This window comes from Microcaecilia unicolor, chromosome 10, assembly GCF_901765095.1.
Source record: "Microcaecilia unicolor chromosome 10, aMicUni1.1, whole genome shotgun sequence".
Lineage (NCBI taxonomy): Eukaryota > Metazoa > Chordata > Amphibia > Gymnophiona > Siphonopidae > Microcaecilia > Microcaecilia unicolor.
In genome coordinates this window covers 96562795-96589292 of record NC_044040.1, presented here as the reverse complement: position 1 = coordinate 96589292, position 26498 = coordinate 96562795, and the positions used below count along the sequence as shown (strand labels likewise).

Sequence of the window (26498 nt, the reverse complement as noted above, 5' to 3'; positions counted from 1 at the left end):
AAGCTCAGGTATTGAACTATAAGGATCAGAGAGGTACAATTACACTTCATCAGCATATGCTGAGCATTTGACTTCAAGATCTCTATAAACAATACCTTTTATAGCACGATGGGCTCTTATTGACATTAGCAAAGGTTCAAGTGCTATATTAAAAAGATAAGGAGAGAGGGGACAGCCTTGCCGAGTGCCACGATTAAGAGTGATTTTGTCTGACAGTGAATCGGGATCCTGTCTGGTCCTGGAGTTTTCTTTTTGGGGGTGTCTCTAATTGCCTGGTGAAGCTCTTGCTCTGTGATCTGTTTCCTGAGGGATTCAATATCATTTTCCGACCATCGCAGTCCCTCCATTGAGGATAAAATATTTTTTTAAATTACTATCCAGCTTATTTTTGAAAGAGAAGGCTGGCCATCTTCCAACCCAAATCGGGAGATGACCGCCCTTCTCTCGTGGGCACCCAAATCGGTATAATCGAAAGCTGATTTTGGGCGCTCCCAACTGCAGTCCATCGCGGGGACGAACAAAGTTCCCGGGGGCGTGTCAGAAGGTTAGCAAAGGCGGGACAGGGGCGTGCTGGGGCGTGCTTAAGAGATGGGGGGCCTCTGCCGATAATGGAAAAAAGAAAGGCAGCCCTAGCGAGAATTTGGTCCACGTTTTTTGGACCCTTTTTTTAGGTCCAAGTCCCAAAAAAGTGTCCAAACTGCCCAGATGACCACTGGAGGGAATCGGGGATGACCTCCCCTGACTCCCCCAGTGGTCACTAACCCCCTCCCACCAAAAAAAAAACGAACTTTAAAAACATTTTTTTGCCAGCCTCTATGCCAGCCTGAAATGTCATACCCAGCTCGATGACAGCAGTATGCAGGTCCCTGGAGCAGTTTTCAGTGGGTGCAGTGGACTTCACCCAGGTGGACCCAGGCCCATCCCCTCCTACCTGTTCCACTTGTGTTGGTAAATGGGAGCCCTCCAAACCCCCCAAAAACCCACTGCACCCACATCTAGGTGCCCCTTTCACCCATAAGTGCTATGGTAATGGTGTAGAGTTCTGAGGAGTGGGTTTGGGGGGATTTTGGGGGCTCAGCACCCAAGGTAAGGGAGCTATACACCTGGGAGTTATTTTAATGTTTTTTTTTTTAATTTTTAAAAGTGCCTCCTAGGGTGCCCGGTTGGTGTCCTGGCATGTGAGGGGGACCAGTGCACTACGAATCCTGGCCCCTCCAACGACCAAAGGGCTTGGATTTGGTCATTTTTGAGATGGCCGGCTTCGGTTTCCATTATCGCTGAAAACCGATGCTGACCATCTCAAATCCGCCCAAATCCTAGGCATTTGGCCAGCACCAACCGTATTATCGAAAGAAAAGATGGCCACCCACCTTTTCGATAATATGGTCTGTCCCGCCCCTTCGTGCCCTCGTCCTCGGAGATGGGCGTCCCCGTTTAATTATCCCCCTCTATGAGTATTAAGGGATTCTGATTGATACAAGTTAGAATAGAAATAATAAAATGCCTTAGAAATGTCCTCTCTCGATGTGCTAGTTGTTTGGACAATTTAATAGCAGGAATTTGAGTCATTTTCTTTTCAGGTAATTTGCTAGTAATGTACTACTTTTATCTTTTTCAGCATAATATTTAGAATGCAGCTCATTTGTTGTCCTGCTTTAAGACTAAGCAGTTTATTTAATTTGTATTTTAAGTTGCAGAGGGTATTGAGTAAAAGAGTATTCCATGATTGAATATAAGTAGCTTCTGTAACTTTGATTTGTGATTCCAATTCAGTAATTTGAGTTTTCTCTTTTTTTGCATTGTATGAAGCCAAAGAAATTAATAAACACGAATAAGGTTTGGGAAGCTTTTAAAGCTGCTCTGAGGGGTGAATTTAAGTAGGAGTATTATTTTGAAAAAATTGCTCAATAAAAGATGTAATTTTTGAAAGAGCTTCCTCATCACTAAGAAGTCTAGGAGATCATCTCCATAATGGAGACTTCTTGGGAGAAAAGGCACACCAATTAAGAGTTAAGGAGACTGGTGCATGATCAGAAACTACTGTAGATGAGATGGAGGAGGTCTTAATTGCCTCAACCAGAGAATTGGAGATTAAGAAGTAGTCCAATCTGGAAAAACTTCTATATGGAGCAGAAAAAAAGGTAAATTCTTTAGAGGTAGGATTGCATAACCTCCACGGGTCAACAAGGTGTAACTGATCAATAAATGAGTGTAAAGTGATAAATGATTTAGAAGGTAACAGTTTGATTTGTGAATGTCTATCTAGGTGATAATCCATAGGAATATTGAAATCTCCAGCCATAATAATGGGAATAGGATCTTGTGACTAAATAATTTGAAAAATATTAGAGAAAATTTTAGGGGCGTCAACACTGGGAGCATAAATGTTGACCAGCAATATTGCAATATTATTTATAGAAACTTTAACAATTATCCATCTACCATCAGGATCAATAAATTGGTCCAGGATGGATGAGTTGCTATCTTTGTGAAATAAGATTGAAACCCCTTTTTTCCTGCCTTGTGCTGGAGAGTCTATTGACGAGGAGATCCAATTACACTGTTTAATAAATTGTGTAGTGTTTTGGAGAAAGAGTTTTAAGATATATAAGAACCTTCTTTCTTTTAACAGGGTGCCTTAAACCATTTGCATTCCATGTCACTATGTTAATAGGAAAGTCAGTGTGGCTTTGAGACATTATAATTTATAATGAAACACATGTCAAGTGTTAGTAGTCCACAATAGTGAATGATTTGAGAATGCTGACTGCAATACATTATGCATACTAAACAAGAAATAGAGAGATACGGCATAAAGAACTAAATAGGTAGTTCAACCAAGAAAATGAAACTTGAGTGTGTAAGACTTAGAGTAAAGATGAGAGAACACTCAAAGACATCCCTGTATTGTACTACAATAAAAGATAGAGCTATCTACCCAAACCTAAGGACAACAAAGTTTTTAGAATTTTCATATAGTAATAGCAAAATTATTCTTCTAATAAAGAATGAGGTGAAATGCTTGAATAACAGGAATTAGTAAATAATTACGTTATGTCCTATGTATAGTTATAGACCCTCGTGAATAAACATGTACATGCTTGTGGCTATAATTTTCAAACATTTATACAAGAGACTATAAACACATTTTTATGTTTAAACTGTTTTATTAACGATTATCACAATACAAAGTAATGTAGAATATGCATATAGCATTGCTTGATATACAAAACAGCATTCTTGCAACATATTCAACTTCGCCAAACACTTTTCGTCCCCATTTTTCTCCCCCCTCCCCTCTTAACGATTCCTTGGCCCATGTTAACATTAGGTTTTAAATGACTCATGTTCCTAATATCATACACTTGAATACTTCATTAGGTAAAATAGTGCTTATCACAAATATCAGAAAATGAAACATTAAAGCTCTAGAGCACTGCCAGGCTTTAGCCATATACATCACACTCAACCCCTCCAGCCCCCCACCCAGTCCCTCCTCCCCCTTGCAAGCAGATCCACTCTAGACTAATTTACTACTACATGGTGCCCTTACTCTCCAATATACCGCTATTTATCAGGCATTGACAAGCAGACTACGTCCCCTTGGGCTGAGTATTTGCAGGTATGGTGTCCAAATCTGTAGAAAATAAACACATTTTTAAAACTTTTATTTATATAGTTTACATTCCCAACATAAATGTAATGGTAATATTCGAAAAAAGGCAAAATAATAATTGAAATTATAACCAAGGTAATCCATTCCCCTTTAACTTTGTCCACAATTCACGGATCCAGATACTAAGCAAAAAGAATAACTAAAAGAAAGGAAAATATACTACTACAAATTATTTCTATAGCCCTACCAGTCGTACGCAGCACTTTACAATTGAACATGAAGAGAAGACAGTCCCTGCTCAAAAGAGCTTACAATCTAAATCAAGACAGACAGGACAAATAAGGGATAAGGGAAGGACAGACAGATAGAACACATAGGGAAAGGGACTACTGAAGAGAGGAAGACAAGATAAAGGTTACGTGCAGGTGACAGGTTAGGAATTGAAAGCAATATGTTACATTATTGGAGCATGAAGAGCATTACTAATCCTGCTAATCGACTTACTAGCATATTAACATTGGGGTGCAGCCAAAGGCACATTAGCACATTTAGGAAAAATCTGAATCTTACACCCCAAAAAACCTGCATTAGCATAGCAAAAGTAAGTCCGAAAAATGTTATTCCTGTCCATCTCTAAAGCAAAGGTAACCAATAGTGTGGTCCGTTCTGTCACCATCTCCAATGAACTTTCTAAAAATTCAGTCAGATTTAATTCTGGAGCAGTTTGAGGTTGTCCATTAGATATTTTTGAAGCTCCTGTTATGTACTGGGCTCTAGCAATAGGCGGAAAGCCCTCTGCCAGTATTCCCAGTACTTCTCTAAAATATTTTTTTAACATCTCTAAAGCTGGAATTAACGGCGATTTAGGAAAGTTTTAAACCTCAGATTGTTCCTGCGACTCTGGTTTTCAAGGTATTCAAGCTTACGTGCTTGAATATCCTTCTCCTTAATTAATATAGATGTAACATTTTGAAGTTTGGTAACCTCCCCTTCCAACATTGCTACCTTATTTGATTGTTCTTGAAGATTTTCAGATAAATTCCGAGAATATTGTTTAAGTTCCATTACATCTCCCCGAAGGGAGATAGAACTAGTTAGAAAAGTAGTGTTTAAACCTTGGATTGCATCCAAAAGCGATTCCAACGTTACCACAGCTGGCCTTACCACTCCTCTGTTTCCTTTAGGAGTATCACTTCAGGCTAAAGACGAGGAATTCTGCTCCTCCGTTGTTATTTTGCTCGGAGTTGAGGCGCTAACAGGTCTCCCCTCTCAACAAACGAGGGTTGCATTCCACCAATCACCTCCATCTGCTGCTTCTCCGTCTGTGCGAAGACACATCCAGGTCACGGGGGGGGGGGGGGGGGGGGGGAGGGCTGTGTTGGAGGGAGGGTTCAACGATGCTCCCTTTATGCTATGGTCCACGTCGAAATACGTGGATCCCGTCGGAGTGGGCATCTGCTCTCCGAGAGCTCTCACCCCAAAGGTCTCTAAGGTAGTCTGGCGCACAGCAGGACCTGTAGCTAGGTTCGGGGAGGTAAGAACTTTAGCTTTCCCCTTCCTTTTCCCCATGCTTTTATTCAAAGAAGCTCCTGGTGTCTTTCCCTCTCAGATTCTCGGGAGCTACGAGACACTCACACAGCTCCAGCCGCCATCTTGGATCCTTCCCCCATCTATAAACACATTTTTATACATATTGTATATATATGGCCGCCCTTGCTCTCAGTAAAATACAGGTCAATGGCTCAGGCTAAAGAGCTAGGCCTCTACAAGCAAATGGCTCATAATAAGAGCTGGGCTTCTCTTAAAAATCCAAAGTCATCTCTGATACAAAATACATTTTTCTGCAGCACAAGCTGAACTGAGTTCTCAGGGAGCTGGCACGGGAGGGGGTCCTTTGCTCTTATAAACATGCCTGGGACTGGCATCAGTGAAGAGTCATGAAAGATGTTTTGGGCTAATGAAAGTAGATAAGGGGGTAGATGTACGTAGTTAGATAGTACTCAGAGGGAGGGGGAGCTGAGAATAGCTGAGAAGAGCAGAATGACCGATGAAGTCATCTCGCCACCTGTGCTTTGCACCCCTTTTGTGTATAGTTGGAACCTGGGACCTAATGAAGTCACCCTTATCGGTTCCTTATCAACTGATAAGGGATAGCAAGTTCTGCTGACAAAGCTGGATCCCATTGGAATCCATTGGGTTGAGACAGTATAAAGGAAGCACCCCGAGAAGTGTAAGACGCAGAAGGAGAGACAGAGAGAGAGAGAGACAGACGCAGATACAGAGGCAGATGCAGATGCTGATGGAGGAGAGAGACAGAGTAACACCGAGAGCTGATGTGTCGTGTGATTCTGTTCCACTGTATGATTGACTGACTTGCTGGTATCCTCATTATTGGGTAATGTATCAATGCTAATTAATACTAATAAACTATATCTCTTTAACTAATTAAAACTGGGTTCCTCTTTAATTACAGACTTAGCTACGGCTGAGCCTTACTGAACTGCCATGAGCAGATTCAAGGTTGGGAAAGCTAGATATTTGGAGGGCATATGTAACCTTGCCCAGAGAGATGAGACGGGCCACTGCTTCCGCTGCCTGATTAGCAAAGGCAGATTCTGAGAAAATAAACAATATGTAGATATGTATATATAACCTTAGCCATACACATACATTTCTAGCAAGAGGTCCTTTTTCAAAATCAATAAACTAAGTGAAATGAGGTAGAATTTATAATCGTTTAAAGTATAACATCTTTTGGAGAAATAGGGTTAAACCTAATTAACAGAAAGAAGTAAACATGATACATACTCAAAGTATAACAATCAAGAGTTATGAGATTCTTACAAAATTGCTGGAGAGAAGGAGGGAGACTCCATTTTGAAAACAATTGTGCTGAATACCTGTGATATAGACCATTACAAAAGAGAAAGATAAGTCACGTATCCATTCCAGTAGATTGATGTTGATTTAAGAATTGTTGAAGCTGTAATGGAGAATCAAAAAATTTGGTGAAATTATGCAAAGTTACTGTCATGTAGGCAGGGTACTGTAATCCATACCTGGCGCCTAAAGACTTGAGACGGGCCCTCATCTCCAGAAAAGCCTTCCGTTTCCTGGCAGTGGTTTTGGCCAGATCGGGTACAATTAAAAATCGTTTCCCATCAAACTTGAGAATTTCAGAGTTCCTAGCTGTGGTTAAAATTTGCAGTGCCTGTGGAAAACGCACGAGTTTTGCCACAATAGGATGTGGTTGCTGAGATCCTTGCCTAAGTTGCGATGGTGATCTGTGCACTCTTTCGAATTGCAACGGAAGATCTGAAGATAATTGAAGAATTTGGGGGAGCCACATTGTAAGAAATTTAGTCATGTCTGACCCTTCCGCTCCTTCCTTCAAACCAATAATTCTAATATTGTTTCTTCGATTCCTGTTGGAGAGGTCTTCTATCTCCAATTCCAGTTTACGAATATGCTGGTCTGTTCTTTTCTGATGCTGCGCCAGATTGAGAGCGGATTGATCTGCACGTGTCTCTAACTTTTCAATCCTGACCTGGAAAGCTGATAGAGAAGAAGTAAGAGTTTGCAGTTCAGTTTTCAAATCAAATGTAGTTTGGTAATGTTTAGTTGTAAGCTCTTTTAGAGCGTGAATTTCTTCCATAATGATGTCTGAAGCAGAATGCGGCAGTTTCGCGTGTGCAGCCTTCTCTGGCGTCGGCGGATCAGTTTTTGTTCATTTAGATCCAGATTGCAATAAACTCAAAGATTCTGGGTTTGTTGACTTAGAGACATTATATGTTCAGAGTCTGAACATAAGCAGTTTGGAACGACTTTCTAGAAAAATACAGGGGAGAGAATCCTTCAAGCGTCTGATCTCATCAGTGGCTCAACAGTGCTGCCTCTACATGTTCTCTTAAGTTTTAAAAGATTTTCATTAAACCAAGGAGATTTACTTTTAACTGGGCATTTTATTTGTGCCAATGGGGTTATTCCATTTAAAATATTTATGCTGCTTTTGTTCCAAGTAGTCATTAAGCTTTCAATATTTTCTGTTTGTTGTTAGTGCCTCATCAGAAAATAACAGTATCAATTGGTTACCAGTTATAAACAAGAAAAATGTCAGGAAGTATTTTTTCACAGAGAGAGTAGTGGATGCTTGGAATGCCCTCCCGCGAGAGGTGGTGGAAATGAAAACAGTAACGGAATTCAAACATGCGTGGGATAAACATAAAGGAATCCTGTTCAGAAGGAATGGATCCTAAGGAGCTTAGCCGAGATTGGGTGGCAGAGCCGGTGGCAGGAGGCGGGGATGGTGCTGGGCAGACTTATACGGTCTGTGCCAGAACCGGTGGTGGGAGGTGGGGCAGACTTATACGGTCTGTGCCCTGAAAAGGACAGGTACAAATCAAGGTAAGGTATACATAAAAAGTAGCACATATGAGTTTATCTTGTTGGGTAGACTGGATGGACCGTGCAGGTCTTTTTCTGCCGTCATCTACTATGTTACTATGTTACTAGCCACCTTATAATCGAAAGAGAAAAACGCCTAGATTTCGACCCAAATCGGGAGATAGACGTTTATCTCACAAAAACGAATAAATCGGTATAATCGAAAGCCGATTTTGGACGTTTTCAACTGCACTCCGTCGCGGATGCGGACAAAGTTGATGGGGGCGTGTCAGAGGTGTGGCGAAGGTGGAACTGGGGCGTGGTTATCGGCCGAGGAGAGATGTACGCGTTAGGGCGATAATCGAAAAAATTAAGGCGTTTTTAGCGAACATTTAGGATACTTTTGTTGGACCCTTTTTTCACACAAACAGGTCCCAAAAAAGTGCTCTAAATGACCAGATGACCATTGGAGGGAATCGGGGATGACCTCCCCTGACTCCCCCAGTGGTCACTAACCCCCTCCCACCACAAAAAAATGATGTTTCACAACTTTTTATTTTCACCATCAAATGTCATACCCACCTCCCTGGCAGCAGTATGCAGGTCCCTGGAGCAGTTGTTAGGGGGTGCAGTGGACTTCAGGCAGGTGGACCCAGGCCCATCCTGTTACAATTGTGCTGCTTAATGCTTATTAGTCGTCCAACCCCCCCCCTAAACCCACTGTACCCACATGTAGGTGCCCCCCTTCACCCCTTAGGGCTATAATAATGGTGTAGACTTGTGGGCAGTGGGTTTTGAGGGGGATTTGGGGGGCTCAACACACAAGGGAAGGGTGCTATGCACCTGGGAGCTCTTTTACCTTTTTTTTTGTTTTTATAAAAGTGCCCCCTAGGGTGCCCGGTTGGTGTCCTGGCATGTGAGGGGGACCAGTGCACTACAAATCCTGGCCCCTGCCACGAACAAATGCCTTGGATTTATTCATTTTTGAGCTGGGCGCTTTCATTTTCCATTATTGCTGAAAAACAAAAACGCCCAGCTCACAAATTGTCGAATAAAACATGGACGTCTATTTTTTGCGAAAATACGGTTCGGTCCGCCCCTTCACGGACCCGTTCTTGGAGATAAACGCCCATGGAGATAGACGTTTTCGTTCGATTATGCCCCTCTATGTATCCTATAAGTGTCTGAAAATAATGATTTATAGGCAAACAAATCTAACTGATGACCTTCCACAAGTGTTATTATAGGTGAAGGCCAAGTAAATCTTAATGATTTCAAAAAATTATGCAGCATCATGACTCATGGTTCATTAAGTTGCAACAAATGCAAATTCAGATTGCCTAAGGTAATCATAATGGAGTACTTCATTCTAATATTAGATATAAAATCTAAAAAATTATTTTAAGCTGCCTTCCATTTTCCTGAAGAGTAATAAAACAGGGTACAACAAAGTAACTCCTCTAATAAGTCATCTTGAATAATGCAAGCAAAAATCTCTAAAAAAAAGGTGACATATAGCTTGACTTCAATTGAATGTTAAGAAAAAACTTTTAGATTAATATGATTCCCCCTCCTAACAGTTATCATTTGGGCATAAATCATTAATAATAGGGTCATCTCGTAATTATAGCCATGTCTCCATGACAAAGACCAGGCCTGGTTGTTTTTTAGTTATCAATCTAGCATTAACATATCTCGCCAACCACTGTAAAACACAGCATCATACAACCTTGTAAATATAATTGAATCAATGTAATCTCTAACAACTGTTAAATGTAAGCCACATTGAACCGAAACCATTTTTGGATAATTGTGGGATATAAGTACAAACAAACAATAAATAAATAAATAGGAACAGGAACATAAAATGAGTGATTAATAGTTGTTAGTTGTCATGGGGCATTGTATGTTTGAATATTTTGAATCTATTTCACTGACTATTCTGTGTTGATCAGCACCTCCTCAATCAAATTTGGCTTAATGTGCTCACAATTGATTAGATTAGCATGCCGTTTCACATTATCAATCAAACAGGAATCTGCCAACCCAATCCCTTGCACATTTTATTACCTCCTAAAAGTAATATGAGCACAATGTAAAAAGCTAACCATTATTATCACTGTCTAATAATTATTCATCAAATAGCAATAATAAATTAAAATTTTGCCAAATTTTGCATGCAGATAAACGTGTGCCCTACTGCAGGTTAGTGTGTACTTTGCCCTTATGAACATGCTTATTTTATAATATGTGAGCCACCTATGTGTATGCTATAAAATATTACCCAACTCCAAGTATATCTTTATCATCTTATTCATACAATCTTAAAGAGATATCTAGATATAGGATCTATCAGATAACCATGCCACCACCATTCAGGCTATTATATGAGCCAGGCATTTTTATGGTGGGCATGTACTCCTCATTGATCCGTAATTTTAATATTCTTAAGCTTTCATTCATGAACTTGACTCAACATATTAATCAAACTTGCACTTAGCTTAAATGTGAACACTCTATATTTTCTTCATTCCATTTCTATTTTTTTCTGTTTAAAAAGTTAGTCATCTCGGAGACATCTGATCCGACATGAAATCATGTTTTGCATTTAATGCTGTATCAAGGTATGTCACCTCAATCAAAGCTGGAAACAGGAAGAGCAACAGATATGTTTCCAGCTTTGATTGAGGAGATGTACCTTGATACAGCAATAAATGCGAAACATGATTTCATGTCAGATCAGATGTCTCCGAGATGACTAACTTTTAAAACAGAAAAAAATAGAAAAGGAATGAAGAAAATATAGAGTGTTCACATTCAAGCTAAGTGCAAGTTTGATTAATATATTGAGTCAAGTTCATGAATGAAAGTTTAAGAATATTAAAATTATGGATCATGCCCGCCATAAAAAATGCCTGGCTCATATTATAGCCTGAATGGTGGTGACATTTTTTTTCGATTATTAGCCGAAGGCGCCCATCTCTGCTCGGCCGATAAACACGCCCCAATCCCGCCTTCACCACGCCTCTGACACCCCCCCGTCAGCTTTGTTCATTCCCGCGACGGAGTGCAGTTGCAGGCGCCTAAAATCGGCTTTCGATTATACCGATTTGGGCGCCTTTGTGAGATGGGTGCCCATCTCCCGATTTGGGTCGAAATATGGACGCCCATCACTTTCGAAAATAAGGCTGTGAAGCTCCCAATTTACAAGGATGGAGTGATGATATAATCACATTATGAAAAAAGTACTACTAATTTGATAATATTTCTGCAGATCAAGACATTTCAAGAATTAGAAGAATCATATCCAGACTAAAATACAAACATGTTTAAAAGTGCATGAAGGAAAGGGAAATGAGACTTGATATACTGCCTTTCTGAGGTTTTTGCAACTACATTCAAAGTGGTTTACATATATTCAGGTACTTATTTTGTACCAGGGGCAATGGAGGGTTAGGTGACTTGCCCAGAGTCACAAGGAGCTGCAGTGGGAATTGAACTCAGTTCCCCAGGATCAAAGTCCACTGCACTAACCACTAGGCTACTCCTTCACAAAGCCCCTATGAAAGAATACCTTCACTGAGGCAATACCACCCCTGAAGCTCCTTTGCCTTGGATAGATGAGCATGTAAATTCCTATTCTGAGTTCAACACCTAGAACTCCTATCTACGTCTTTCCATGAAGCTTTGTGAACACTTTTAATATTATGATATGGCAATACATATCAAAACCATTAAGCTTAAACTTATAATTTCAGATTAATGGTAACTGAGTCTCTTCATAGAGGCAGTTAAGGGTAAACTTACAATTAGAGCTCCTATAAATGAATTTAGGTCTCGTTTACAGCAAAAAGTACAAAAGTCTGTGCTTATCTATGTTTTTGAAACACAGGTATGTTTCCAGTGAAATCAAATATATACATTTGTGTAGCTGAGGAGTCATCAGTGTAGAAAAGGCATAAAAATAAATTTAAGGATCCAAGGCAGACAAGGGGAGGTGTAAAGGGGTCGATACTCAAAGTGGTTGAACTGGACAGGAAAGGCTCGTGCCAGTAAATTACCTGTGCCCAGCTATCTGCTGATATTCAGTGGCACATAACTAGCTAGTGCTGCTGAATATCAATACTGACTGCCCCTGCACTATATGGGTGGTACCAGGATGGTGTAGGGGTACGGTCTGGGCACAGATCACATAATAAGTAGTCTTATCTTTGCCCAGTTAGCTGTCTGGACACTGGCACTGAATATTGGTTGGTGCCTGGATAACGTCTGGGTAGTGGTTTGACGTTCTGTAGGCTTCCCTCCCCCCCATGAAAAGCATTTCCATCCCACTGCCTCCTGACCCCCCCCCCCAAAAAAAAAGGTTTGTATCCATGATTCAGATCTCTCCTTCTTCCTACTCCCTGGAAGAGCATCGGACCCTTTTTCTTGAACCTCAATCCCTCTCTCCTCCTCCAGAAGAGCACTGGGTCAACCATACTAATTCCTTCTCCCCTTCCCTCCCCCAAGAGCATATCTCCTCCAACTAGGTTCCCCCACACCTTGTAGGTCAGCCCCTGGGCCTACTTTCTATCCCTTGTGGTCTATGGGGGACATTGGGGCAGAAGTGAACCCCACTTGCTCCTGCATCAAAATGGCTGCCATGATCTCTAGCAGAAGTCTCATGGTACTAGCTGTAGTAACTCCAGACTGCTGCTAGATTTTGTGAAAGTTATTTTGATGCAGGAGGTGTGATGGGCAGGAGGGAGTGGGGTTCACTCCTGCCCTAACAACCCCCTTAGACCACCAAGGTTAGAAAGGTAGGCCCATTGATTCCTATGGTTAGATGGGTGTGCAGGGCCTCAGGATAACATGCTCCTTGTCTGAGGGGTATGGAAAGGGGCAGCTCATGGGACTGGGTTGCAGGCACTGGGAGCATAACTATTGGGAGAATCAGGAGGAGCTCTGGGATGAGGGGAGGATCAGAATAGGTGAGGGATTCCTTATGCAGATCCCATCCGATATTTAGCCATAACCTGCATAAGAGCTGAAGGCCAGCAAATGTCTGGATAGCCTTGGATATTCAGTGCCGGTGCCCAGACATGGGTCAGCATGGAATTCCTGGGCCTCATTCGGCCAGCGACAGTTAGTGCTTAAAAAATACTGACTGCCAATGACTGACTGGTTAGCAAATGACTGCAGTGAAAGACCAGCATGGCCTATCCAGTCTGCCCAGAAACACAGCAGGGTTGTACCTGTGATTCCATGCGGGTTACCTCCTCTTTGTCTTCAGGATTGTAATTGATGCTTTTTTCCCCCTTTAAAGTGTGAAAATTATTTTAAGTTTTACTATGAGTGGAACCACTCTGGTCTTTTATTCCATCTTCATGTCATGTCAGGAACCTTTGTATTTACCCAATGCCTTTTTGAATTCTGTCGTTGTTTTTGACTCCACCAGTTCCCATGGAAGAACATTCCAGGTATCCACCACTCTCTCTCTCTCTATGAAAATGTATTTCCTGATGTTGCTTTTAAATTTTCTTCCTTGCAACTTCATTTCATGTCCTGTAGTTCTACACTTTTGTAGGGAAAAGTTTATTTTGTTCCTTACTCTCTTCAAGAATGATATGTCTGTATCATTTCTCCCCTGTCTGTCCTCTCTTCCAGGGTATGTATAATCAAATCTTCAAGACTCTTCTCATACGTCTTCTGGCGTAGATCCCATATCATTTTGGTAATTTTCTTCTGAACGGCTTCAAGTCTTTTTCTGTCATTTGCAAGATACTGCCTCCAAATCTGAACATAATATTCCAAATGAAGTATCACCGATGACCTGTATAGGGTACTATCGCCTCCTTTTTTTCTGCTGGTTTTGATCTTCTCAATGCAGCCATGTATCATTCTGGCCTCGGCTACCACCTTGTTACATTGTTTCACCACCTCTGAGATCCTTAGACACTCACAAAGAGGTCACCACCTTGAGATCCTCAGATACCATAACCCCCAAGGTCTCTTTCCTATAGGTATATTAATGATATTATAATGTAACTTAGGCTACCTAGTATTTGCTCCTCTTTCTGTCCACTTTTCATTTTCAATTTTGAATTATATATCACTTAGATACAATCTTGCCAATATTCAGCGCTATTTAACAGGCCAGGAATGACTCCTAGCTGGTTAAATAACACTAAACTGGCTATCCCTGAATATTCAGCAGGGATATCTGGCTATCTCCTGCTGACAATTCGTGGTCAGCACATAGTGGCTAACCGGCTATATCATGCGATATAGCTGGCTAGGCATGAATATTCAGCACATTGCTGGCTAAGATTGGTGATCAAACTGGATCGCCCAGATAGCAGACCTATCTTTGGTTACTATAAACTTAAACGACCAGTGCTGAATATTACATAACTGGTTACGTTTAAGCCAGCCAAATCCTGCCCCCTAGGATATTCAATGCTGATTACTGGAAATGGCCCAACATTGAATATCCAGGTTTAGTGCCAGCATCGGAATGACAGCATGCTGCCTGGCACCGACTGAATATTGGCCAGAAAGTGACCTAACAGCTTCTCACCTTTTTTCACATACAGCTCCTTTGGATTTTTGTGCACCAAATGCATCTTCATACACTTCTTTAATTAAAGCTTAACTGCCAAGCTTCTAATTTTTTTAGGCAGTGTCTCATGCATTTCTTTTCCTTGGGGTGTCCACTGTTGTCATTTTCCGTGTCATTCACAAAAAGGCATATTTTTCCTTCTAACCCTTTGACAATATTGCTCACAAATAAACTGTAATCAACAAAACACTGGGGATTGACATAACAGGTTTCTTTGATAATTACAAATGCACAGTCAATGCTAGAAACCTAACCATTAAACTTAACTAAAACAATCACGAGTAGTGTAATAGTGAATGTGCTCAGAATGCCCATGCATGCAATACAGCCGTAACCGGCTTAAAACATGCCGCTGGGACCCACCATCATAGCACAGCCCTCCCTACCTACCGGTTAAAAAAGCACAATGTTCAATACAGTCACTGCTGTGTTAGATAATGATAGCGGTGGTACTTAGCTTATAATATGAATGTCTCATAATGGAGGGTATCCCATCAGAAAACAAGGCTGTGAGTGCATAGGCGTCCTCTCTATTTTTTCTTTTTGTATTTGCTCTTGCTGGTGACGCTAATCGTGAAAACTCATGAAATAGTGCTCAATCGTGCCATTCAACGTCAGCTGTTCAATGCTTGCATGTTCCCGACATGCTGCATGTTTCGCCAAAAAGGCGTCCTCAGGAGAACGAGCTTCGCAGAACTCTAAAATCAAAACATAAACATATAATCCACTACTATCCTAGTATTGCAAATATCAAAAATAATAATAAATCAATATATATTCCTACTTTACATGGAGACTACAGGAGGCACTATTTCATCTTCAACAAACTAGTGGTGGCAACGTGGTTTCTCAGCTATTGAGGAAAGAAGCGCAGTTCATCTATGATTGGCAAACTACATATCCCAGGGGCCTCAACAAAGCCATTGATTGGTGGACGATCACGCACAGCTGACATTGATAGGGTGTGATGTCATTGATGATATATACTGTGTTCGCATGCGCTGGCGTTTTTTCTTACTGGGTGGGGACATAATACTGTTTGCCTCCTGTAGTCTCCATGTAAAGTAGGAATATATATTGATTTATTATTATTTTTGATATTTGCAATACTAGGATAGTAGTGGATTATATATTTATGTTTTGATTTTAGAGTACTGCGACGCTCGTTCTCCTGAGGACGCCCTTTTGGCGAAACATGCAGCATGTTGGGAACGTGCAAGCATTGAACAGCTGACATTGAATGGCACGATTGAGCACTATTTCATGATTTTTCATGATTAGCGTCACCAGCACGAGAAAATACAAAAAGAAAAAAAAAATAGAGAGGACGCCTATGCACTCACAGCCTTGTTTTCTGTTGGGATACCCTCCATTATGAGACATCCATATTATAAGCCAGGGGCGTAGCCACGGGTGGGCCTGGATGGGCCCAGGCCCAGTCATTTTCCCTCCAGGCCCGCCCAATCAACGTCTGCCCTGCCCCCGCCCCCGCCTGCACTTGCCTACCAGCTCCGTCAACGGACGGAGAGACGACCCTTTTCTGCCACCCGGCATCCAGCCTTCAAAAAGAAAAGTGAAGAAGTGCCTCACGTCTGCTCTGCACTGCGCTCGTCGCGTCGGCCCTTCAATCACTGTGTCCCGCCCTCTGATGTAACTTCCTATTTCCTTGAGGGCAGGACACAGTGATTGAAGGGCCGACACGACAAACGCAGTGCAGAGCAGACGCGAGGCGCTTCTTCGCTTTTCGTTTTGAAGACTGGGTGCCGGGTGGCAGAAGAGGGTCATCTCTCCGTCGACGGAGCTGGTACGTTTGCTTACTATTTATAAGAGAATCCCTTGTATTTTGTATGATTTGCTGATTGGGTATCTCTCCCTCTAATTACTATCAAGTTGTATGGCAGCCATATCAATTTTAAATAGTGCCATTTTGGGGCTAGTGTGTGTTTGCATATGCAGATACTTGTCTAGTGATATGCATATAATATACAGATATCTTATGGGGTTTTAAAATGTGGATTCAGGTTTGTGCAGTTGTTTTTAGCTGGCTATTTAGCCACTCACCAGATTTATGAATATAGACTGAGCTGTTTTTATGACCCCTGATATAGTCAATATGCCAACACATAGCCTTATATACTCCATCTGCTAATAAGCGAATCAATATTTAATGGCAGCAGTGAACCCCCATTTCTTAAAATGCTGACTGTAGCATTTTGAAAAAATACATATGTTGAATGTCACATTCAGGGCAATCCCAAGAAACACTACTCACTCCTAGTGCCCACCCATATTAGCTCTGGGCCCACCCAAAATGTCAGGTCTGGCTACGCCACTGTCTAAGTACCACCGCTATCATTATCTAACACAGCAGTGACTGTATTGAACATTGTGCTTTTTTAACCGGTAGGTAGGGAGGGCTGTGCTATGATGGTGGGTCCCAGCGGCATGTTTTAAGCCGGTTACGGCTGTGTTGCATGCATGGGCATTCTGAGCATATTCACTATTACACTACTCGTGATTGTTTTAGTTAAGTTTAATGGTTAGGTTTCTAGCATTGACTGTCACAAATAAACTGAACAGAATCAGCCTTAGGACAGATGCCTGAGCTGCTCCACTACTCACCTTTCTTTCTTTTGAGAGAATTCCATTTACCACCATCCTCTTCCACCTATCAGTTAACCAATTTCTGATCCAGTTTACCACCTAATTCAGTTTATTTATGAGCCTTCTATGAGAAACAGTATCAAAAGCTTGACTGAAATCTAAGTAGACCACATGTAGTGCATGCTCCCTTTTGTCACCCTTAAACACCTATTTAACATTTCCACTCTGGGAGTGTTTCATTGGTGTTTATGACTTAAAATCTAAACTTAGAAGTGCTACTTATAAGCTAAACAGTTACAGAACTAAAATTAGGTGCCCTTTAACCAAACAGCAGTAAAAAGTGGCCTTAGAGCACTCTTATACGGGTCTTTCCCGCAAGCTAAGGACATTTGTACTGCTGGGGTAAAATGGCAGAATTTCCTATTTTTTGTATTAATGACCACGCACTAATTTTGCAATTAGTGTGTGGCCATTAAACCAGATTAGTGTGTGAGTCCATACTATCACCCATTTAAAACATAACATAAGAACATAAGCGTTGCCATACTGGGACAGACTGAAGGCCCATCAAGCCCAGTATCCTGTTTCCAACAGTAGCCAATCCAGGTAGGTGATAAGGGCTCACATGCTAATCACATGCTAATCACTTACTGTGTGGCAATGTAGATGCGTTAACTGATAAGAACAGAAAACGCCCAATCTCTGCCTCCAGATTTGTTCCCTCTGTGAAAAAATACGTTTTATTTTTTAACACAAGAGTAAAATGTGCACATCCCAAAATTACCACAGGATGCCTCAGCATGCCCCATGATATGCCATTTTTTGCTGTGGTAAGCACGTGTTAATGCTTACCGCAGTTTTGTAAAAGTTTTTTAAAAAGAACCCTTTTCCGGAGATGGGAAGGTGGTAGAACGAGAGGACATGAAATGAGATTGAAGGGGGGCAGACTCAAGAAAAATGTCAGGAAGTATTTTTTCACGGAGAGAGTAGTGGATGCTTGGAATGCTCTCCTGCAGGAGGTGGTGGAAATGAAAACGGTAACGGAATTCAAACATGCGTGGGATAAGCATAAAGGAATCCTGTGCCGAAGGAATGGATCCTCAGGAGCTTAGTCAAGATCGGGAGGCGGGGCTGGGGTTGGGAGGCGGGGATAGGGCTGGGCAGACTTATAAGGTCTGTGCCAGAGCCGGTGGTGGGCAGCGGGACTGGTGGTTGGGAGGCAGGGATAGTGCTGGACAGACTTGTACGGTCTGTGCCAGAGCCGGTGGTTGGGAGGTGGGGATAGTGCTGGGCAGACTTATACGGTCTGTGCCCTGAAGAGCACAGGTACAAATCAAAGTAGGGTATACACAAAGAGCAGCAAATATGAGTTATCTTGTTGGGCAGACTGGATGGACCGTGCAGGTCTTTTTCTGCCGTCATCTACTATGTTACTATATGTTACTATGAGAAACGTTAGGGAACCCTTTTACAAAGGCACACTGAAAAATGGCCTGCAGTAGTGTAGATGCATGTTTTGGGTGCACGCAGAATCATTTTTCAACGCACCTGTAAAAAATGCCTTTTTAAAATTTTTGCCGAAAATGGACATGCAGCAAAATGAAAATTGTCATGCATCCATTTTGGGTCTGAGACCTTACCACCAGCCATTGACCTAGCAGTGAGGTCTCACGTGGTAACTGGGTGGTAATAGTCTGTGCACATAAAATGCCGATTACTGCCCGTGCACTAGAAAAACATTTTTCTGGCACGCAGTGGATGGGTGTAAAAAATGACATTACCACAAGGGCCATGCGGTAGCTGGGCGGTAACTCAAAACTGACATGCATTGGGCGCCCATAGGTGCCTATCCAGCTTATTTTTGAAGGAGAAGGGCGGCCATCTTCCGACACAAATGAGGAGATGGCCAGTCTTCTCCTAAGGCCAGCCAAATTGGTATAATCGAAAGCCGATTTTGGCCGGCTTCAACTGCTTTCCGTTGCAGGGACTGCTAAAGTTCAAGGGGGCGTGTCGGCAGTGTACTGAAGGCAGGGTGGGGGCGTGGTTAAGAGATGGCCATCCTCAGCCGATAATGGAAAAATGAAAGGCAGCCCTGATGAGCATTTGCCGACTTTACTTGGTCCCTTTTTGTTCACGACCAAGCCTTGAAAAGGTGCCCGAACTGACCAAATGACCACCGGAGGGAATTGGGGATCACCTCCCCTTACTCCCCCAGTGGTCACCAACCCCCTCCCACCCCAAAACAAATTCTTTGCCAGCCTCTATGCCAGCCTCAAATGTCATACCCAGCTCCATCACAGCACTATGCAGGTCCCTGGAGAAGTTATTAGTGGGTACTGCAGTGCACTTCAGGCAGGCAGACCCAGGCCCATCCCCCCCTACCTGTTACACTTGTGGTGGTAAATGGGAGCCCTCCAAAACCCACCCGAAACCCACTGTACCCACATCTAGGTGCCCCCAGTTACCCTTTAAGGGCTATGGTAGTGGTGTACAGTTGTGGGGAGTGGGTTGGGGGGGGGGGTTGGGGGCTCAGCACACAAGGTAAGGGAGCTATGCAGCTAGGAGCAATTTGTGAAGTCCACTGCAGTGCCCCCTAGGGTGCACGGTTGGTGTCCTGGCATGTGAAGGGGACCAGTGCACTAGAAATGGCTTGGATTTGGCCAGTTTTCAGATGGCCGCCATTAGTTTCCATTATCGGCAAAACCAATGTTGGCCATCTCTAAGGACGGCCCAAATGTTGAGATTTGGCCGGCCCCAACCGTATTATCGAAACAAAAGATGTCCGCCCATCTTGTTTCGATAATACGGTCGGGTATGCCGCTTTACGGGGCCGTCATTAGAGATGGGCGCCCCCGTTCGATTATGCCCCTCCATGTTGCTTAGTAAAATGGCCCCTAGATAATTATTTCTACACTCCAGCTCTTACTTTGTATAGTATCACATGATTGTTTATAACTATAGTCATATTTTAACATATAAAATAAAAAGAATATACAGCCCAGATAACTTCTTGAGCTATGCTTTAGATATCCTTTGTGTTTTTGCAGGACAAATAAGCTCTCATGCATTCTTTTTTTTTTTAGAGTAAAATCCCCCAATATTCAAAAGCATTTAACTTGGCAATGATCAGACCCTGGCCAGTTAAATGCACCATAATTGGTTATCTGTGAATTTTCAGCGAGAAACGGCTGGCCATGACCTCATGAAAATTCACCGTTAGTGGCTAGATGGTTATGTCATGCAATATAACTGGCTATCTGATTTTCAACACATTGCTGGCTACGTTTGGCAGCTGTATTTGGCTGCATGAATACCAGGCCTATCTTTGGCCGGTTGAAACTGTACTGGTCAGCGCTAAATATTGGCTTGGCTGGTAAAATTTGAACCGGCCAAAAATAAAAACCGGATGTTCAATGCTGGTCACTGGAAATGGCCTGGCATTGAATATCTGGACTCACTGCCGACTGCAGAAGTTAGCCAGGTAAACTCTCATGGTCTGAATATCAGGCCCAGAGAATGCAACTTTTTAGGGGGGAAGGTTTCTATTTTTCCTGATGTGACTAGGTGGACCCAGATAAGGCGGAAGAATTTTTTTGCCTGCCATCAGAAAATGTTAGCTCTAGGTGCCACATTTCAGTTGTGATACCCTTGCAAGTGTTTGGTTTCCTTGAATAATGTTACATGTGTTTTCTTTGAACCCTCATCGTTGCAATTCTTTTTGGAACGTAAAGGAACTGTGTCAGTTTAACTTCTAGTTGATAGTCTCTGGTTAAGAGCCTTTAGAGAGCATTAGGTCCACACTTGACTTATTTTTCTTTTTTATGCTTAACGTTGGTCTTCTTTTTTCTGGGCTATTGTTAGTGACCAATCATAATCAAGTTCCTGATTTATTGTTATGTTTCCTTTGAATTGTTAACAATTTTGTATCACTTTTCCACAACATGTTTTCTTTGTATTATATATTTTTGAAATTTCAAATAAAAAATATATTAAAAAATATAATAGACATGTAGCTACATACCCATTATAACCTGTTGTTAGACCTGCCACACTGATGTTCTGACATCCCAATAGGTAAGAAGCAAGACTCACAAGGAATCCCAAAAACGATGTCCAAAATGCAAATTTAATGATTCCAATAATCCTTAATTTGTATTTTTTTATAAAAAGTCCTCCTACAAAAATCCCAATAGCTACAGCTGGGATGCCAGTTACTCCTAGAATAAGTAGATAAAATATATTGAAACATTACTTTGAAAAACAGCTGTGAGTATTTAGCATAAATATTATTTCAGACCATATTCACTTGAAGACATTTGTAATATAAATTTCTCAGTTTACCAAACCTTCTGCAATGCTATTTTCGTATGAGGAGAACCTATGTGAAAGTCCAAAAAGGCATGTATTTTATAAAAGCAACATAGATGCCTATCCAGCTTATTTACGAAAGAGAAGGCCGGCCATCTTCCGACACAAATTGGGAGATGGCCAGCCATCTCTCAAGGCCGGCGAAATCGGCATAATCGAAAGCCGATTTTGGCCGGCCTCAACTGCAGTCCGTCGCGGAGCTGGCCAAACTTCAAGGGGGCGTTTCGGAAGGGTAGCAAAGGCAGGACAGGGGCGTGGGTTGAGATGGCCAGCTTCACCTGATGATGGAAAAAAGAAAGCCGGCCCTGACGAGCATTTGGCCGACTTTACTTGGTCCCTTTTTTTTCACAACCAAGCCTCGAAAAGGTGCCCCAACTGACCAGATGACCACCGGATGGAATCGGGGATGACCTCCCCTTACTCCCCCAGTGGTCACCAACCCCCTCCCACCCAAAAAAAAAGATTTTGCCAGCCTCAAATGTCATACCCAGCTCCCTGACAGCAGTATGCAGGTCCCTGGAGCAGTTTTTAGTGGGTGCAGTGTACTTCAGGTAGGTGGACCCAGGCCCGTCCCCCCCTACCTGTTACACTTGTGGTGGTAAATGGGAGCCCTCCAAACCCACCCCCAAACCCACTGTACCCACATGTAGGTGTCCCCCTTCACCCATAAGGGCTATGGTAATGGTGTAGAGTTGTGGGTAGTGGGTTTTGAGAGGGATTTGGGGGTTCAACACCCAAGGTAAGGGAGCTATGCACCTGGGAGCTATTTTAATGTTGTTTTTTTTTTTATTTTTAGAAGTGCCCCCTAGGGTGCCCGGTTGGTTTCCTGGCATGTCAGGGGGACCAGTGCACTACAAATGCTGGCTCTTCCCACGACCAAATGCCTTGGATTTGGCCGGGTTTGAGATGTCCATTATTGGCGAAAACCGAGGCCGACCATCTCAAACCCGGCCATCTCTGACTTGGCCGGCCCCAACCGTATTATCGAAACGAAAGATGGCCAGTCATCTCGTTCGAAAATACGGTCGGCCCCGCCCCTTCGCGGAGCCATACTTGGAGATGGGCGTCCCCGGTCGAAAATGCCCCTCTATGTATCTTTATATTGATTCCTACAATGAACCCCCCCCAGTAGCACACAAACCCTTTTGCAAAAAGCTGCACTTGCTCTTAAGTCAATAGTTTTCTCCTGTTCTTCCTAAAGCTATGCTCCTTAAGAATGTTGATATATGGCAAGTATTTAACTATGCACCATTTTGATAGCATGTGTACTTGTACTTACATATTCATCTATAAAATGTTATAATTGGAAGGTTAATAACTTGTGCTGTTTCCCTTTTTTATGGGCAGAGGTTATGTTTGTATTTTATGTTTGGGGTGGGGGGAGGTTCTGGGGAGGGATGTATATGTATGGGGTGGGTGCACTGAAGGAACCGCTGTGCATATACTGTTGATTCAAGCTTTTGTGTGTGTTGTTTTGCTTTTATTCAATACATTTAATTTTAAAAAGCCATTTTCTGCATGTAAAATATGCTTTACGTACAGAAAATGCTCTATACAATTGCCTGTAATAAAAACAAATGGAGCAAGTGATAGGAAAACAGCATGAATACATTTGGAATTGTACAATGGGAGCTACACTAACTTCACAGAAAGTCTTTGGTGTTTTAGAAACAGTGATGTGAGAGTACTGTACAATTTGATAAGTGAGTTAAGAATGTAAAAACATAAGACAAGCCATGCTAATTCAGAGCAAAGTCTATTGAGTCCACCATCCTGTCTCCAACAATGGCCAGTCTATTGTAGGTCACAAGGACTTGACAGATCCCCAACAAGTTGATTCCCTTCTACTACTAAATAACATATTCCAAGTTTGTTCTACATTTACTTGAATAAAAAGGACAATTTATTTTATATTTATTTATAACTTGATATACCACCTTAACTGTCAAGCACAGCAAAGAGGTTTACACTACTTTAAAAAAACATTAAAAAGTTGCAGAAAAGAACTACAACAATTGATAGGAAAGATTATACATACATGCATTCATAAGTAAAATATTAAAACACAATTATACTAACTAACGTAAGTATAGTTTACTCTTTACTCTCTCTCCCAGGCACGTTACCCAACATGCAATTGCTAATATAATCCTGTTGAAATAACTACGCTTTAAACAAGGATTTGAAGTTCTTTATGCTAAGTTCACCACGTAAAAAGAGAGGTAGAGAGTTCCAGAGATAAGGAACCAAAAAGAAAAAGCACTCTGACAAGTAGATTCCAGTTGAGCAAAGCGTAGTCCTGGCAGGACCATATGGTGATCATTTATAGCCTGCAGAACCCATACAGATGAATAGGGGATTGTTAGTGATGATAAGTAATGTGGTGCACCTTGATGGAAAGCCTTAAAATCCAATAATAATGCTTTAAAGTTAATACAATAGTAAAGGGAATGAAACTTGATATACTGCCTTTCTGTATTTGTTTGGGGTTTTTTTCCAACTACATTCAAAGTAGTTTATATAGTATATACAGGTGCCTGGGGCAATGAAGGGTTAGGTGACCTGTCCAGAATCACAAGGAGCTGCAATGGGAATTGAACCCAGTCCCCCAGGATCAAAGGCTGCTATACTAACCATTAGGCTACTGCTAATTGGTAGCTAATGATGATCTTGTAAAGCAGGTGTGACATGATCAAATTTTTCTAAATAACAGAGAAGACGAATAGCTGTGTTCTGTAATGTCTGAAGTCTTGTATGCAAAATTTTAGAAATACCTAAGTAGATAATATTGCAGTAGTTCAACCATGTCATGAAAGATATAGAATTAAAAAGTGAAAGGTATCATGGTTAAAGAAAGACTGAACCGATCTCAGTGGATGGAGTAGAAAGAACTGTGATCTACACAAAGCAGAAAACTGTGGCTCAAAAGAAAGACTAGAGTCAAGTAATACTCCTAAATACCTAAAACTCAGTACTGGAGTAATTAAAGTATCAAATAATGAAAGAGGAGTAGCAGGAGCAGTTAAATGACCTGTCAGTCAGCAGGCCACCATCTTGTCACAGTTCAAAACAAGACATTGGTCCAAGAACCACAGGCAATGGCTTGTAAACAATGTTGGAGAGGTAAAAGATCTAAATTTGAAGGATAACCTTGAACAGTAAAATATCATCAGCATAAATATGAAAAAAGAAACAGAATTGTTGAATATGTGTAGCAAGTGGACTTAAGAAAATGTTAAACAGAAGTGGTGAGAGTATAGAACCCTGAGGTACTCCACATACTAAGGCCTTATTAGCAGAAGTAGAACAATTGGAAATGGCATGAAAAGACCGATTGACAAGAAAAGATTGAAAACACTGAAAAACCACACCTGAAATTCCTAGTGATTGAAGCTGCTAAAGTAGCATGGCGTGATCCACCAAGTCAAAGGCTACTGAAAGATCAAGTGAAATAGCTAAGATAATATAGAGGGGCATAATCGAACGGCGCCAGCCAAATAGATGGCCGGCCATCTATTTGGCCAGTGCCGCAAAGAGCAGTCCCGAACCGTATTATCAAAAAAGATGGCCGGCCATCTTTCGTTTCGATAATACGGTTGGGGCCGGCCAAATTTCAGAGATGGCCGGGTTTGAGATCGCTGGTTTTGTTTTTCAGCGATAATGGAAAAAAATGCCGGCCATCTCAAACCGGCGAAATCCAAGGCATTTGGTCATGGGAGGAGCCAGCATTTGTAGTGCACTGGTCCCCCTGACATGCCAGGACACCAACCGGGCACCCTAAGGGGCACTTCTAAAAATTTAAAAAAAAACAAAAAAGCTCCCAGGTGCATAGCTCCCTTACCTTGGGAGCTGAGCCCCCCAAATCCCCCCCAAACCCACTCCCCACAACTCTACACCATTACCATAGCCCTTATTGGTGAAAGGGGCACCTACATGTGGGTACAGTGGGTTTTGGGGGGGGGGGTTTGGAGGGCTCAACACTTAGCACCACAAGTGTAACAGGTAGGGGGGGGATAGACCTGGGTCTGCCTGCATGAAGTGCACTGCACCCATTAAAAACTGCTCAAGGGACTTGCATACTGCTGTCAGGGAGCTGGGTATGACATTTGAGGCTGGCATACAGGCTGGCAAAAAAGGTTTTTATTTTTATTTTTTTAGTGTGGGAGGGGGTTGGTGACCACTGGGGGAGTACGGGGAGGTCATCCCCCATTCCCTCCGGTGGTCATCTGGTCAGTTGGGGCACCTTTTTGAGGCTTAGTCATGAAAATAAAAGGATCAAATAAACCTGGCAAAATACTGCTTAACGCCGCTTTTTTCCCCATTATCTGCGAAAGCCGGCCATCTGGTAGCCACGCCCATGCCCACCCATGTCCCGCCTTTGCTACACCACCAACACGCTCCCTTGAACTTTCGCCAGCAAGGTGACGGGAAAGCGGCGATGCTGTCTAAAAAGCCGCTTTCGATTATACCAATTTCGCCGCTTTTGAGAGATCGCCGGCCATCTCCCGATTTATGTCAGGAAATGGCCGGCGATCACTTTCAAAAATAAGCCTGATAATGAGCATCCAACTGAGATCTTACTTCACTGAGAACTGAAGCTAGAATGTTTTTTTACTACAAGTTCTCAGCTTCAGAAAAAGCAGGTCTTAAAAACTGCATGGAGATAAACTTCAGGAGTAATTTATTTGGCTAACCAGGCATTCATATGGTTGAAAATCGACTCTCTCACCATGGCTAAAAGTAAGTGCTGATTTTCCCAGTATGTCTACTTTTACTGTAGTTGCAGTAAAAATGTATTCCTTGGGGTATGTTTAGATTAGGGAGTAAAACAGCTCTAATACATGCCTAATTAGATATGTCGTCATTTGCATGGTGTTCTCAATATAAAAATAAATAGGACCTGGATTCCAGGACCTCTGTGAAGTT

At 42.1% G+C, this 26498-nt stretch overlaps 1 protein-coding gene across 3 annotated transcripts in view; it reads right to left on the bottom strand.

Annotated features, from left to right (window-relative positions):
- Positions 1-26498, bottom strand: part of LOC115479359 (solute carrier organic anion transporter family member 1B3-like) — a 699693-nt gene that overhangs the window by 141047 nt on the left and 532148 nt on the right. For all 3 annotated transcript variants that reach the window (XM_030217247.1, XM_030217249.1, XM_030217248.1), the window contains one exon: positions 21226-21421. In XM_030217247.1, the coding sequence (XP_030073107.1) occupies positions 21226-21421 (196 nt within the window). The remainder of the gene's footprint in view (positions 1-21225; positions 21422-26498) is intronic.